The sequence below is a fragment of the Somniosus microcephalus genome, chromosome 28, assembly GCF_052327205.1.
Source record: "Somniosus microcephalus isolate GS21.2 chromosome 28, FLI_Smic_1.0, whole genome shotgun sequence".
Lineage (NCBI taxonomy): Eukaryota > Metazoa > Chordata > Chondrichthyes > Squaliformes > Somniosidae > Somniosus > Somniosus microcephalus.
This window is the reverse complement of record NC_141014.1, coordinates 35,082,142-35,096,907: the sequence shown is the minus strand read 5'-3', so window position 1 is coordinate 35,096,907 and position 14,766 is coordinate 35,082,142. Positions and strand designations below refer to the sequence as shown.

The 14,766-nt window shown below is 48.9% G+C and overlaps 1 protein-coding gene across 1 annotated transcript in view; it reads left to right on the top strand.

The window, feature by feature from the left end:
* The window catches only part of LOC147099542 (protein phosphatase 1 regulatory subunit 12C-like), a 94,173-nt gene that overhangs the window by 67,393 nt on the left and 12,014 nt on the right, over nt 1-14,766 (top strand). Inside the window, exons 17-19 of the mRNA XM_085969779.1 lie at nt 62-108; nt 8,466-8,577; nt 13,904-14,008. Of these exons, the coding sequence (XP_085825905.1) occupies nt 62-108; nt 8,466-8,577; nt 13,904-14,008 (264 nt within the window). The remainder of the gene's footprint in view (nt 1-61; nt 109-8,465; nt 8,578-13,903; nt 14,009-14,766) is intronic.

The following is a 14,766-nucleotide window of genomic DNA, read 5'->3' as shown; positions in this document are numbered from 1 at the left end:
AAGGTGACAGACAGGTGGGTTTGTCTGGTTTTAATGTGTTTTCTGTGTTGTTGTGTTTCAGGAAGACGGCACAGAGCAGATGAACAGTGTGGATGCTGCACCGCACAGGCAAGAGCATTTATCTGGCGCTCGTTGAGGGAATAGTTCTCTGAGGCTGATAGAACGATAAGTTGCATTTATATAGCACCTCTGCTCTGGACGTCCCAAAGCGCTTCACAAACAAATGAACAAATCATACCTCATTCATGTGACCCAAGTATAGAATCATTGAAGGGTTACAGCACAGAAGGAGGCCATTCGGCCCGTCGAGCCCGTGCCGGCTCTCTGCAAGAGCACTTCAGCTAGTCCCACTCCCCCGCCCTTTCCCCGTAGCCCTGCAAATTTCTTTCCTTCAGGTACTTATCCAATTCCCTTTTGAAAGCCACAATTGAGTCTGCCTCCACCACCCTTTCAGGCAGTGCATTCCAGATCATAACCACTCGCTGCGTAAAAACGTTTTTCCTCATGTCGCCTTTGGTTCTTCTGCCAATCACCTTAAATCTGTGTGCTCTGGTTACCAACCCTTCCGCCAATGGGAACAGTTTCTCTCTCTCTACTCTGTCTAGACTCCTCATGATTTTGAACACCTCTATCAAATCTCCTCACAACCTTCTCTGCTGTAAGGAGAACAACCCCAGCTTCTCTAATTTATCCAGTAACTGAAGTCCCTCATCCCTGGAATCATTCTTGTAAGTCTTTTCTGCACCCTCTTAGGCCTTCACCTCCTTCCTAAAGTGCGGTGCCCAGAATTGGACACAGTACTCCAGTTGAGGCCGAACCAGGGTTTTATAAAGGTTTATCATAACTTCCTTGCTTTTGTACTCTATGGGGGAGAAATTCGGTATCGGCCCGTTTGGGGTGCTAGTATTGGCGGTGCGCAAAGTTTAGCGCCAGGCGCAATTTATCGCCACCTCGAGCGATATTGGGTGGCTGCGCCCCTGAAGGTGATTGTGGCGCTAAACCAGGCGCTGCACGACAGCCTTAAGGCGCTAACCCGGCGGTGCGACGCAATTTCTCCGCGGGCGGGCGCAGCGCAGGTGCTGTCAATTATCGATTTCAGCCAGACACGCTGGCGCCGGCCAGCTCTTAAAGGGGCGGATCGATTATCATCTCTTGCCGCACCCTGCGCCTCGTAGGCCTCAAACTCGGCGGTAACCTACCTGTGGCGTCGACAACTGCATGAATACGGAGAGGGCCAGGGAGAGAGCGCAGCACCTCAGCAAGGGGGCATTGGATGCTCTGGTTGGCGCGGTGGAGCGCAGGCGATCTGTGCTCTACCCAGAGAATGGCAGGAGGCCTCAACACAGTGACTATCGCAGAGTTTGGAGGGAGGTTTCCAACAGAGTCACCTCCAGCAGCATGGTTCCCAGGACTCCTGTGCAATGCAGGAAGAAGTTCAACGACCTCACTCGGGTCGTCAGGGTGAGTGCCTTTTTCAGAATCATCTTCATCCCTCCATCTGGACCTCACTTTATGGCCAGAGGGTGTGCAAAGCCCCAATGGCCAGCTGTCATCCAGCACCCATGGCCCTTTCTGGAAACACACGCACATTCAGCTCTGTGCATAATGTAAGGGCTAAGCGACCATGGGAGACATGTCATGCCAGATCAGGGTTGCAGGTTTCATCACACCCCGTCCTTTCTCTTGCAGGCCAAGCTGGCCAATAATAGAAGGCAACAGCATCGGACCGGAGGAGGCCGGCCTCACCTGCAGACCCTTACAGACCTGGAGGAGCAAGTCCACCGGATTGTGGCAAGCCGGATGATTGGCCCCGTCGCCTCTGGAGATGCCGACCCCATTGTGGACAGCAGTGGTAAGGTCATCACCTTTTTGACCTCTCTCCTTCCACTTGTTCCCCACACCAGCATGCTTTTTCACTCTCGAGCCAACTCAGAGCATTGCAGCACTCATGCATCCCTTGCTGCCACCCTTTCCTTTCGCTAAAGCCACTCTTGAACCTCCCTGCTTTCAGATGCTGCATCACCAGCTCGGGAGGGCGGGCCCTCAAGCTGCCAGTGCGAGTGACTCTGGAGGCGACGAGGAGGAGGAAGTCGGCCCATCCATACCACCCTCGGGCGAGCCAGCCCATATCCAAACTGGGGAGACGCCTTCCCTGGAGGGGAGTGGGGGAGAATGGTCTGAGGAGGATGCAGCTCCAGGACCCAGTGGCCTGCAGCAACGCGAGGGGGGTAGGGAAGCTCGGGGGCCGTCTCCCCGGAGGGTGAGTCGGGCCGCGAGTGCTGCTGCACAGAGCGCAGAAGAGGTGCGTGCTCTCGCAGAAATGAGTGCCCAGGCTGGGCTGAGGCACACTGAGCTCATGGCTGCAGTGGCAAGGATGCCCGACTCTATTGAAACACTGGCAAGGAGTGTCCAGGACTTCGGCGCAGCACAGGCAAGGAGTGTGCAGGACTTCGGCGAGGCACTGGCACCTGCCACACAAGTGCTGAGTGCTGCCACGCAGTCAGTGGCTGGTCTCATGCAGACGCAGATTGAGGCCACGCAAGCACTGACTGCTGCCACCCTCGCTGGATCGGGCAGGATTCCCCGGGGCCCTCGCCGCACCACAGCAGGCCAGTAATCTGTGTACCAGCTGATTGCTGCGCATGCTGCGGTGCTGCCCCGTCAGCGTGCCAGTGTGTCGGCCGACCAGGGAGCTGCTGTCCGCTCTCAGAATGACAGCATTCCTGATGCCACCACTGGCACTTCTCCACTGCAGCTGCCACCACCTGTAGGACAGACTGCTTCCGCCCATGCGAAGTTGGAGCAGTCAGCAGCCGGGCCCTCCAGGCCCAGAGCTGGTCCAGGACGTACCTCAAGGGCATCTGCGGTCTCAGTTTCGGACAGTCAGCAGGCTTCCCCCAGCCTTGCTGCAGCCACTGGGGTCCCACTACGGAGGAGCTGCAGGGCAGGAAGGGGGCAATTCCGCAAGGGAAGTAGATCACCATCGAGGGGCAAAAAGTAGGAGCTGCTGCTAAATTATGTTATTTCTTTCATTCAAGGCCGAGGATGCTGGTCTGAATGTTGGTTATGTTTTGGGCATTGTCTCCAGGGTGTGAGAGACAGTTATGTGGCAGTCTGTTTGTTTTGCTGTTTGTTTCCATTGCTTTGTCATGCGGGAAGGATACACATTTTGTTAAATAAAGAAGTTTATTTATTCACAATGTCCATGCCTGTTCTTTGCACTAATTGTTGCCTTGACCGGCTTAGGGGTAGCAGAACGGTTCCATTCATGTTCTTGGAATGGCAGAAAGCATTCCCTGAGAGGGGCCTAGAAGTGACTTGCTATAAGCCTCTGACGGACGGCCCTTGCAGTTTGTGCCTCCCTCCCGTCTTGGTGCTCCTCCTCCTCTGCTGGTGCTTCAATGTCTGGTGGCATTGGCTGGGTCCTGAGGATTGCCAGGTTATGCAGCATGCAACACACAACCACGAAGTGGGAGACTCGCTCAGGTGAGTACTGAAGGGCTCCTCCGGAATGGTCCAGACAGCGGAACCGTTGCTTCAGCACGCCGATTGTGTGCTCAATGATGTTCCTGGTCGCTTGATGGCTCTCATTGTAACGTTTTTCAGCAGGGATGCTGGGCGAACGGAGCGGGGTCATCAGCCAGGGGCACAGAGGATAGCCCTTGTCCCCGAGAAGACAGCCTCCTGGGTGAGCCGGGGCTTCGAAAAGGTCTGCCACAGAAGTCTGGCGCTGGATGAAGGCGTCGTGGCTGCTGCCTGGAAAGTGGGCATTGACGGCAAGTATCAGCTGTCGGTGGTCACAGACCAGCTGCACATTCAAAGAATGGAACCCCTTTCGGTTGCGGAAATCCTCCGCATTCTCTAGCGGCACCCGCAAAGCCACATGCGTGCAGTCAATGGCGCCCTGCACCATGGGGAAGCCCGCTATCCTTGTGAAGCCCTCTGCGCACTCTCGCTGCTTGTCCGGGGTCATTGGGAAGGAGATGTACTGCCGTCTCCTTTTAAAGAGGGCATTAGTCACTTGACGGATGCAGCAATGCACCGCAAACTGTGAGATGTTGGCAATGTCCCCAGCAGTGGCCTGAAAGCAGCCGCTGGCATAGAAGTTTAGAGCTACAGTGATCTTCACAGCCACCGACAGAGATGTCCTGCACCTTAGTTGAGGCTGCAGATCTGGCTGAAGCAGGTGGCAGAGCTCAGTGACCACCTCCTTACTGAAGCGCAGCCTTCGGAAACACGGCTCCTCCGACATGTTGATATACGAAAATTGTTGGTGGAAAACCCTGGCAGCGTAAGGTCTCGTGTGCCGACGTCTGTAGGCCCTCCTCCGTCTGGCCCATGCCTGCCACTCTATCCCTGCGTCTCTGTGCCCTGTCAATATGATTGAGAAGGACAACGCTCCCATCCAATGCAGCCCCCATAGTAAGTGCGCAGTGAAAGTTATGCCGGTTGAGAAGCTTACCAACTGCAAAGTAATGTTCAGAAGGCTAAAGTTCCTCAGCCAGTGCTGGCTCACTGCAGAAATGGCTCTCCGTTTGTCTCTGAGCAACTCTCTCTCTCTCTCACAGAAGGTGTGCTCCAAAAATGGCTACCACTAATAATCCATGAAGAGTCCCCTTTAAATAGCGCCCCCCCCCCCCCAGCCCGACAGCGACTGGGAAACGTTCAAGGTAACCTCTCCTTGTTAGCGCCAGGCGGAACGGAGGGGGGCGCCACTGAATTTCCGGTCCGGGGCGCCCCAACGGCGTTACACACTGAAATGACGTCATGATCTGCGCACGCCGGTGAGCGGGCGCAACGGTTTAGCGCCGGCGCTAAATGTCCGCTCAATTTGGGAAGAGGCGCAGGGTTCACTGCGCCTGGGCGCTTGTTGGTTAGCGCCCCACTTCTCGACCTCTTTAGGCGCTAATGGGTGGCGCAAACAACCAAATTTTTCCCCCTATACCCCTATTTATGAAGCCCAGGATCCCATATGCTTTTTTAACCGCTTTCTCAACCTGCCCTGCCACCTTCAATGATTTGTGCACAAACACCCCCAGGTCTCTCTGTTCATGCACCCACTTTAGGATTGTACCCTTTAGTTTATATTGCCTCTCCTTGTTCTTCCTACCGAAATGTATCACTTCGCACTTTTCTGCGATTCAATCTTAGCATTATGGTGAATTCCTAAAAGGTGATGTAGACATCACCACTCCCTACCTCCCATGATTTTCTTCAGCCCGGTGTCTCTGTCTGTGTGCACCCTCTGGTCCTCCAACACCAGCCGGCTTGACGTTCTGTCCTCCACTGTTACCAGCGTGTTCACCCAATTTGACCCTGCCCTCTTGGCATTTCCACCTTCCACTCTCCACCCTACTTCAAAAATGCTCTTCCGCCTCCCCCCACCCTCACTCCAACCACTGCCACCCATCCCTAGGCTGGGTGTCCACTCGCTGTCCCATGTCCCTGTAAAGCGTTCTGAGATGTCTCTATGTATGGAGCGCCATAGAGGCATAAGTTGTTGATTCTGTATGCTGAAATTCTGCAGTGTCTCCGTTGTTGATATAACGCTGGAGCTACAGCTCCTTCAGTTTTCATCGCAATGGTGAAAGTGCAACTTAAAACAGCTTTAAGATCTGTTTCTGATCCTGAGCTCTACAGTGTCTTGAATCCAATTAGCAAAGTTTAAAAGAAAATGCTGGAGATTCATATAAAAAGAGGATGCTAGAAATCTATAGCCGGTCTACTTGCATTTACAGACAGGTTAATATTTCAGCGATCGTTCATCAGAATTCTGGTTCCTCTTTATATACGGTCAGACTTACTGTGTGTTTCTGGCAATATAAACTAAATGGTACAATTTTAAAGGGGGTGCAGGAACAGAGAGACCTGGGGTGTACGTACACAAGTCTTTGAAGGTGGAAGGACAAGTTGCGAAAGCTGTTAAAAAGGCATACAGGAACCTTGGCTTTATAAAGAGAGGCATAGAGCACAGAAGCTTTATGAAACACTAGTTAGGCCCTGGCTGAAGTATTGTGGGCAATTCTGGGCACCACACTTTAGGAAGGATGTCGAGGCCCTAAAAAGAGTGCAGAGGAGATTTACTAGAATGGTACCAGGGATGAACAGCTGTGAGGAGAGACTAGAGAAACTGGGGTTGTTCTCCTTCGAGCAGAGAAGGTTGAGGAGTGAAATAACAACAGGAAACGCTGGAAAAACTCAGCAGGCCAGGCAGCATCGGTGGAGAGAGAAACCGAGTTAACGTTTCAGGTCGATGACCTTTCGTCAGAACTGGAAAAAAAAAAGCAGGAAACGGAAAGCAGGTTTAGGGGCTGGGAAAAGGGGGAGGGGATGAAAGAACAAAAGGGAAGGTCAGTGATAGGATAGAAAGCGGGAGAGATTAAGAGACATTGAGAGACATTAAGAGATATTCAAGGCGAGAGGAGATGGTAATGGGACAGGTCAAGGAACAAAGGATGGCTCTAGATGGGGTGTGAATTGCGCTGGCAGAATGAAGGACAGCTGCCACGTGGGGGGGAAGAAAAAAACAAAAAGTGTGGATAAAAAAAGAATATATGTGATAGGGGCCGAGGTTATGATCTGAAATTGTTGAACTCTATGTTGAGTCCAGAGGGCTGTAGAGTGCCTCATCGAAAGGTTAAGGAGAGGTTTGATAGAGGTGTTCAAAATCATGAAGGGTTTTGACAGTAAGCAAGGAGAAACTGTTGCCAGAGGCAGAAGGGTCAGTAACCAGAGGACACAGATTTAAGGTAATTGGCAAAAGAACCAGAGGCGACATGAGGAGTTGTTGTGATCTGGAACGTGCTGCCTGAAAGGGCGGTGGAATCAATAGTAACGTTCAAAAGGGAATTGGATAAATACTTGAAATGGTGAAATTTGCAGGACTATCGGCAAAGAGCAGGGGGGAGTGGGACTAATTGGATCGCTCTTCCAAAGAGCCAGCACAGGCACGATGGGCCGAATGGCCTCCTTTTGTGCTGTATCATTCTATGATTTCCAGCATTTTCTATTTTTATTGCAATTTGTTAGATCCAACACGCCTTCCCTGCGCACAGCTTCTGTTGAACAATTAAAAAATGGTATTCGCAGCAGCCCTGAGAGTGGACTGACCCTTCCTCACAGTTAAAGGAAATCTGATGGGGAAACCTTAGAAAGAAAAGAAAAAAAAAATATCTGGTAGCCAGGCTGCCAGTCATGACCTTAGCTACTGGTTCACACCTGTTGGCTGCAGGACTAATCTCTTACATTGTTCATTACATCATTTGGCTAAATTATGATGAGGTAGAAATCTGGAACTGCCTTTCCCCCCAAAAGGCTGCGGATGCTGGGACAATTGGAGCTTTCAAGACTGAGATGGATAGCTTTTTGTTAGGCAAGGGTATTGAGGGATGTGCAGTTGAGGTACAGATCAGCCATGAGCTAATTGAATGGCGGAGCAGGCTCCAGGGGCTGAATGGCTTACTTAAGAACATAAGAATTAGGAGCAGGAGTCGGCCATGCGGCCCCTCAAGCCTGCTCCGCCATTCAATAAGATCATGGCTGATCATCGATCTCAACTCCACTTTCTTGCCCGTTCCCCATAACCCTTTATTCCCCGAGAGATGCTTCTGTTCCTATGATTAGGCATCCTGCAATACAGGTAAGAAAATGAACTAACAGTGGCTCGGTGAGTTTATCCATTGAGTAACACAGCCATACAGACCAGGACGGTCCCTGGTTTGATTCCCTGGTCAGTGCCGAGTTTTTTGATCCCCGCTGGGACAGTGGGAGGTCAGAGCCGTGCATTTGGGGTTAGAAAGGGGAAAATCAGACCGGGTTCTAGCTCCCTATTGTCAACCCCGCTGGAAATGTAGTGTGTGGACATCGTGAGGAGAGAGTTGGGTTCATCTTTAATAGCCCCTGCAGTTGACTAGCCTGCCAGGAGTCACTGTCCACGCATGAAGAATGGCCATTTGGAAAAGGTATTGGCGGGCATTTGTTTTATTTTTTGAAACCGTGAAGAAAGAGGGAGCATCACAGAAACCTGACATCCAAGAAGTAGGGAGAGTATGTGATCCGCACCAGCCAGGCAGTCACACAAACAAACCATTGCCTTTCCGCGGTATACTATTGCAATATACTGGCGACTGGCCTAAAGCCGAAATCCAGCAGCTGATCTGTGTGCAGGGGAGACGGCGTTCCATGATCAATTTAGGCGCGCCAAACGGCTGTATCAAAAACTGCAACCCGCTCAAATCAACTTGCCGCTCCTTTCCCGATATTGCCACAGTCCTAGCCCAGAAAAATGGAAGGCTTTGGTGTAATCGTGTGTCCGCCTGGGTTTTACAAAAGTTGGAGTCTTCCTCTCGGGTGTGCCTGTCATCCATTTGCAGTTGTCTGCTGTGAATTGTCGGGTTTCCTCCATCTGCTCGCGATACTAACCCTGTCGGCAAAAAGAAGAACTCTTTCTTTCTGATCGGTGACAGGTATGGCCCAAGTCTAACTGACCGGATGAGTGATCGGAGCCCGAACAGAATCGGGACTTACTCCCCCTACGGCACAGGCATAATGGAGGACGGTAATAACGACTTCAGGAAGGTAATAAAGTGTGAGAGTGTGTGTATGTGAGTGTGTGTGTGTGCGTTAGCTTGAGACTCTGAAGCAATATTGTAAGTCATTCAGTCCAAGTGAAAGTGCTGGCTGACATGAATCAGTCATTCATGAAAGAAAGACTTATGAAATAATACTGAGCGGCCTGCGGGTGGCGCTGTCCAGGGAGTATAAATACTCGGGCACGGGCCCAGCTTGCGCAGGACATTCTTAACAGGAACTAGTGAAGGACACAACTAGACCGCCATGTTGTAAAACAGTTGATTAAAGCTTTGTTTAACGCATAGACCAAGTGCCTAGTAGTTTTCTTGCATCACTGGGCTTGTAATTAGATAGTCGACAAACTTGTGATTTAGTGCCAGCTGATGGAACAGTCACCCTGCTCTTGAATGAAATATTTCAATTTTTTTTTAATGGAACAGAGAAAATTGAAGCACATCCGTTCCAACACATGATAGAAACAGAGAAAAATAGGAGCAGGAGTAGGCCATTCGTCCCTTCGAGCCTGCTCCGCAATTCAATAAGATCGCGGCTTATCCTCTATCTCAATACCATATTCCCGCTCTCTTCCCATACCCCTTGGTGCCTTTTGTATCTCCTTAAATATTTTCCGATCGGAGGCTTCCCGCGTGCGGAGGCCTCCGATCTGGGAAAAATCTATGCACGCTCCCGAGGTGCGTATACTTCTGGTCCTGGGCCTCTCCAAACTCAATGCACAGGACCCACATATCCCAGAGGCGCAGGCGGTTCACAAGCGTCCCTGGGATCACGTGGGCCATGGGAAGGCAATAGGAGAAGGGAATCTCCCTTCATACACTTGACAGATAGACCTGTCAAATATATGAATGGAGATCACCCCAAAAACACTGTAAAACATTAAATACATTTTTTTTAAATCACATTAAAAAAATTAGTTGAAATTACAATAAATTAAATGTTTTGAAAAAAATAATTAAAGTTTTTTACGGAGTTAACAATAAACTTACCTTTCTTTAAAGTTTTTTAAAAATGATAAATGAGTGGAAAAATTTTTTTTTTTACTTTTTTCAAATCTTATGATGGTAAAAGCAGGCCTTATGCCTGCTTTTACCAGGTGTAAGATTTCGAAGGGTTTTCTGCGGGCGGAGGTTGTCCAGAAAGCGGAACTATCCGCCAGCAGAGGCCCTTCTCCAGGGCAGGCCGAGGATCTGTCAAGACCACTGTTGATGGATCGGAAATGCCGGTTTTCAGCACATGCGCTGTACATGCCTGAAACCAGCATTTCCGATGTCCCTACGGGTGTGTACACAGCGCGTACACGCCCGTAGGCATCGGAATATCCGGCCCATTCATACTTTGCCTTGATTTGAAATTCTGAAAATGGTACCCAGCTGCTTCAAAGCCCATCATGTTGCAACTGTAAGCAACAGCCCCACGGTCTGTGCAGGCCGATGTAAGGTCCACATAGTATGAGGACCATATTTGTTTTGATTCCACTGAATATAGGAAACTTTTTTTTATCCGGGACCGACGTGGTGCCGGTTCATCAAAAATTCCGGATAACCGAGCGCTATAGTAAAAGATACGGAGAGCTGACAGCTCCGTATAAAGCAACAAACCCTGAAGTGCAGAACAATGGCCACAAGTTCCAAGCGTCTCTGTAGCTTAGCAACAGCTGCAGCCACACCCTTGCACAGCAACAGATGGAGGAAGGCAAGTACAATATGAAGTAAAACTTACCTGAACCTACTCCTGCATTTTGCCGGTTAACCGAGATTTCCGGTTATTTAGGTGCCGGTAAATCGAAAGTTTCCTGTATATCTGAAGCAGTGCGTGACCAGGCTATGATCCCGTGATAGCCTGTGTCGTGTGAACTTTTTGGAGTTGAGAACAAAGCACCATTGGGGGAAAATGCTTTGTTCTTCCAGTTCATGCAAATGTTATTTAAATGTTGCTAAAAGTATGATCCCTGGTTTTACCTACAGAGATCCTGACCGATTTTTATAGATTTCACTCTTGCCCGCACCCCCGCCCTGCCACCCCCCCCCCAACCCCCGCAAATCTCCAAAACAAGTGATTTTAACTTTTAAACCATCGTCTGATAACTTCCAAAAAGGTATTGGATAGATACTTGAAGGGGAAAAATTTGCAGGGGAGTGGGACTAATTGAATAGCTCTTTCAAAGAGCCAGCACAGGCATGATGGGTCGAATAGCCTCCTTCTGTGCCTTATGATTCTACGATATGTAACCTGCGTGTGGTTTTTTTAACGATGGGAGGAAAGCAGAATAAAAGTTGGTAGGAATTCAAATCAGACTGTTTCTTTACATAAACCTTGATTGAAATCCTTTTCTGTGACTATTTGCTTTGCGGTAAGACTGGTGCAAGTGCTTGAATTCCCTATGCAAGCGATTTGAAATGGTGCAGATTTGGTGCAAAATGAAATCTGTAACATAGAAACATAGAAGATAGGAGCAGGAGTAGGCCATTCGACCTCTCGAGCCTGCTCCGCCATTTAATGAGATCATGGCTGATCATCCAAATTCAGTCCCTGCTTTCTCCCCATATCCCTTGATCCCTTTAGCCTTAAGAAATATATCTAACTCCTTCTTGAATATATTTAAATAAGTTGACCTCAACTGCCTTCTGTGGTAGAGAATTCCACAGGTTCACCACTCTCTGGGTGAAGAAATTCCTCCTCATCTCAGTCCTAAATGGCTTACCCCTTATCCTTAGACTGTGACTGGACTCCCCCGCCATCGGGAACATCCTTCCTGCATCTATTCTGTCTAGTCCTGTTAGAATTTTATAAGTTTCAATGAGATCCCCTCTCATTCTTCTAAACTCTAGCGAATATAAGCCTAATCGACCCAATCTCTCTTCATACATCATTCCTGCCATCCCAGGTATCAGTCTGGTGAATCTTCGCTGCACTCCCTCCATGGCAAGAACATCCTTCCTCAGATAAGGCGACCAAAACTGCACACAATACTCAAGGTGTGGTCTCACCAAGGCCCTGTGCAACTGCAGCAAGACATCCTTGCTCCTGTACTCGAATCCTTTCACTATGAAGGCCAACATACCATTTGCCTTCTTAACCACCTGCTGCACCTACATGCTTACCTTCAGCGACTGGTGCACAAGGACACCCAGGTCTCGTTGCACTTTCCCTTTTCCCAATCTATTGCCATTCAGATAATAATCTGTCTTCCTGTTTTTGCCACCAAAGCATTTATCCACATTATACTGCATCTGCCATGCATCTGCCCAGCTGTGCCAGAGTGCAGGAATTGCAGTTCAGTCCTTTACTCTTAGCTTCCAATTGTCATTGAAGGGAGGCACAACGTGGAGATTAAGCAATTGCCCTGGAACTGGGGGGAACAGAGGGAAGAGGAGAGTGTTCAGAAGAGAAGTCTCGATGTCTGCGTTAGTGATCTTCACGTGCCTCCGCTTGGCCAGCTTAAAGTGGCATTGGTCTGTTTCCACACTGTCCTGGACATAGGAGGTCCAACAAGTGGTGACATTGGAGGGTAGAGAGCAATATTCCCTTAAAATAAAAAGCTCCATTGGATACAAGGTCTATATAGAGATCAAAGAAATTGTGCACGAATATAGACGTTTTTCACTGTTCCAGAAATTGGAGATATCTCAAATTCAAGCTGATATTTAAGAACATAAGAAATAGGAGCAGGAGTAGTCCATACGGTCCCTCGAGCCTGCTCTGCCATTCTATAAGATCACGGGTGAGCTTCTACCTCAGCTCCTTTCCCGCCTGATCCCCTTATCCCTTGATTCCCTTAGTGCCCAAAAATCTATCGATCTCAGTCTTGAATATATTCATCAACTGAGCCTCCACAGCCCTCTGTAGCAGAGAATTCCAAAGATTCACAACCCTCTGAGTGAAGAAATTTCTCCTCATCTCAGTCCTAAATGGCCGACCCCTTATCCTGAGACTATGACCCCTGGTTGTAGACTCTCCAGCCAGGGGGAACCATCCTCCCTGCATCTACCCCGTCAAGCCCTCTGTGAATTTTATACATTTCAATGAGATTACCTCATTCTTCTAAATTCCAGAGAGTATCGGCCCATTCTACTCAATCTCTCCTCATAAGACAGCCCTCTCATCCCAGGAATCAATCTGGTGAACCCTCGTTGCACTCCCTCTGAGGAAAGTATATCCTTCCTTGGGAAAGGAGGCCAAAATTGTAGACAGTACTCCCAGTGTGGTCGGACCAAAGCCCTATATAATTGCAGCAAGACTTCCTTACTCATACTGCAACCCCCTTGCAATAAAGGATATTTATACTGATTAACGGTTCACTAAATTGCATTTGTGTAGATGGGGTATTATGTCAACATACCTGGGGTATTCACAGGGGCAAGACTTGAGTCTGCACTGCATGAAAACAGAGGGAGAAAATTTACAGGTATTTGTAATGAGGAAAGTGCCTTGCATAATGGAGTGCTGTTGAACGATTATTGGCCCCTTTTACTTGAATTTTGTCTCGCCTCCCTTGAGCTGTCTGGCAGGACCTTGGGTGCTGTGCTGAGATCTGCATGATGGTTATAATGGCGCTGTTTTATCTTGTCGAGGTGTGCTGGCACAGGTGAAGCCCTCCTTTATCTCCCTCCTCTTTGTTGAACTTCTGCCAACACTGACCACTGCATCAAGCAGCTTTACTGAGGACTGATGAGAGCTCACTCTAAACTGTGGGGCAGTCGTGACTAAGAGCAGAATTCAAGCTAATCCAATTATTAGGATGAGGCAGGCACTCTTATGTATGCTACCAGCCTGGTAAACGATTATGACAATGCGTGTCAGCTTGGCTTAGTTGGTAGCGCTCCCTTCACTGGGTCAGAAGGTCGAGGTTTCAAGCCCTCGATCCAAGATTTGAGCTCGTAACCGAGACTGGTGCCTCCAGTGCAGTAATGAGACGCAATGTCAGAAATGTCACCATCAAATGAGACCTTAAGCCGAGACCCCGTCTATCTACTGAGGTGGACGTCAAAGATCCCATGGTAGTATTTGACGATTTGCAGGGAATTCTCCCACTGCCTAGTACTTTCTTGACAAATACCATCAAACAAAACAATGGTGGTCATTTGACATGTTGCTGTCTGTGGGCTGCTCTTGACACAAAAAATGGCTGCTGCAATTGCCTATGTAACAGCACTTTAAAAAGTAATCCATTGTCTAAAGAGCTTTGAGAGATTTCAATGGCCCGATAATGCACTGTATAAATGCAGGGCTTTGTTTTGTGATTACTCTGCATGCAAAACAACCGTAACTACACGGCTCACCAAAGTAAGCCATTCCGCTCTGTTGCCCTATTCAGATGTATGAGGCGGTCTTGTCAGAGAATGTGAGACTTAAGGACCAGTTACGAGAAGCACAGTCTTACCTCACACAAGCTAACCGCGAGCTGGAGAGGGTGATGCAGGTAAGAGACCAAGTTTGCCCAAATCTCACTTGAAATCTCACTTTAATTCTCCGCTTCACTCCCACTCTGATCTCTCTGTCCTCGGCCTATTACATTGTTCCAATGAAGCTCAACGTAAGCTCGAGGAACAGCACCTCATCTTTCGATTAGGCACTTTACAGTCTGCCGGACTCAACATCGAGTTCAACAATTTCAGATCATAATCCCTGCCCCCATTTTTCATGCAGTATGATTTTTGCCATTTCCATTTGCAACACTTTATCTTTCCTGCCTCTTACATAAGCACAATATATTCTTTCAATTCCTTCCTCCCCATCTAAACCCCCCCCCCCCCCTCTGTCTCTGCACCTGCTTAATATCTGTTAAATCTTCAGCTTTTTCCAGTTCTGATGACGGGTCCCAGACCTGAAACGTTAACTCTGTTTCTCTCTCCACGGATGCTGCCTGGCCTGCTGAGTATTTCCAGCATTTTTCTGTTGTTATTTCTCACTTGAAAGTACTATGTGCACACCCCAACTTGTGGCATCGTGGGCCCTGTTATTGCCACAGTCCTTGTATTTTGTGTCATGTTATCAGTTGCCTTCCTGTATGTCGATCAGGACCATGATGAGCCCTTTTATACTTTTTAACTTATTCAATGGCCAACACGATAAATGGAACACATACCATTGACTAGTGCTCACTCTGGAAATGCCTCATTTCTCATTCTGTTTCCTCATCCCACCCTCTTTGGAGGGAGTGACTGGTCGCCCTCTGAT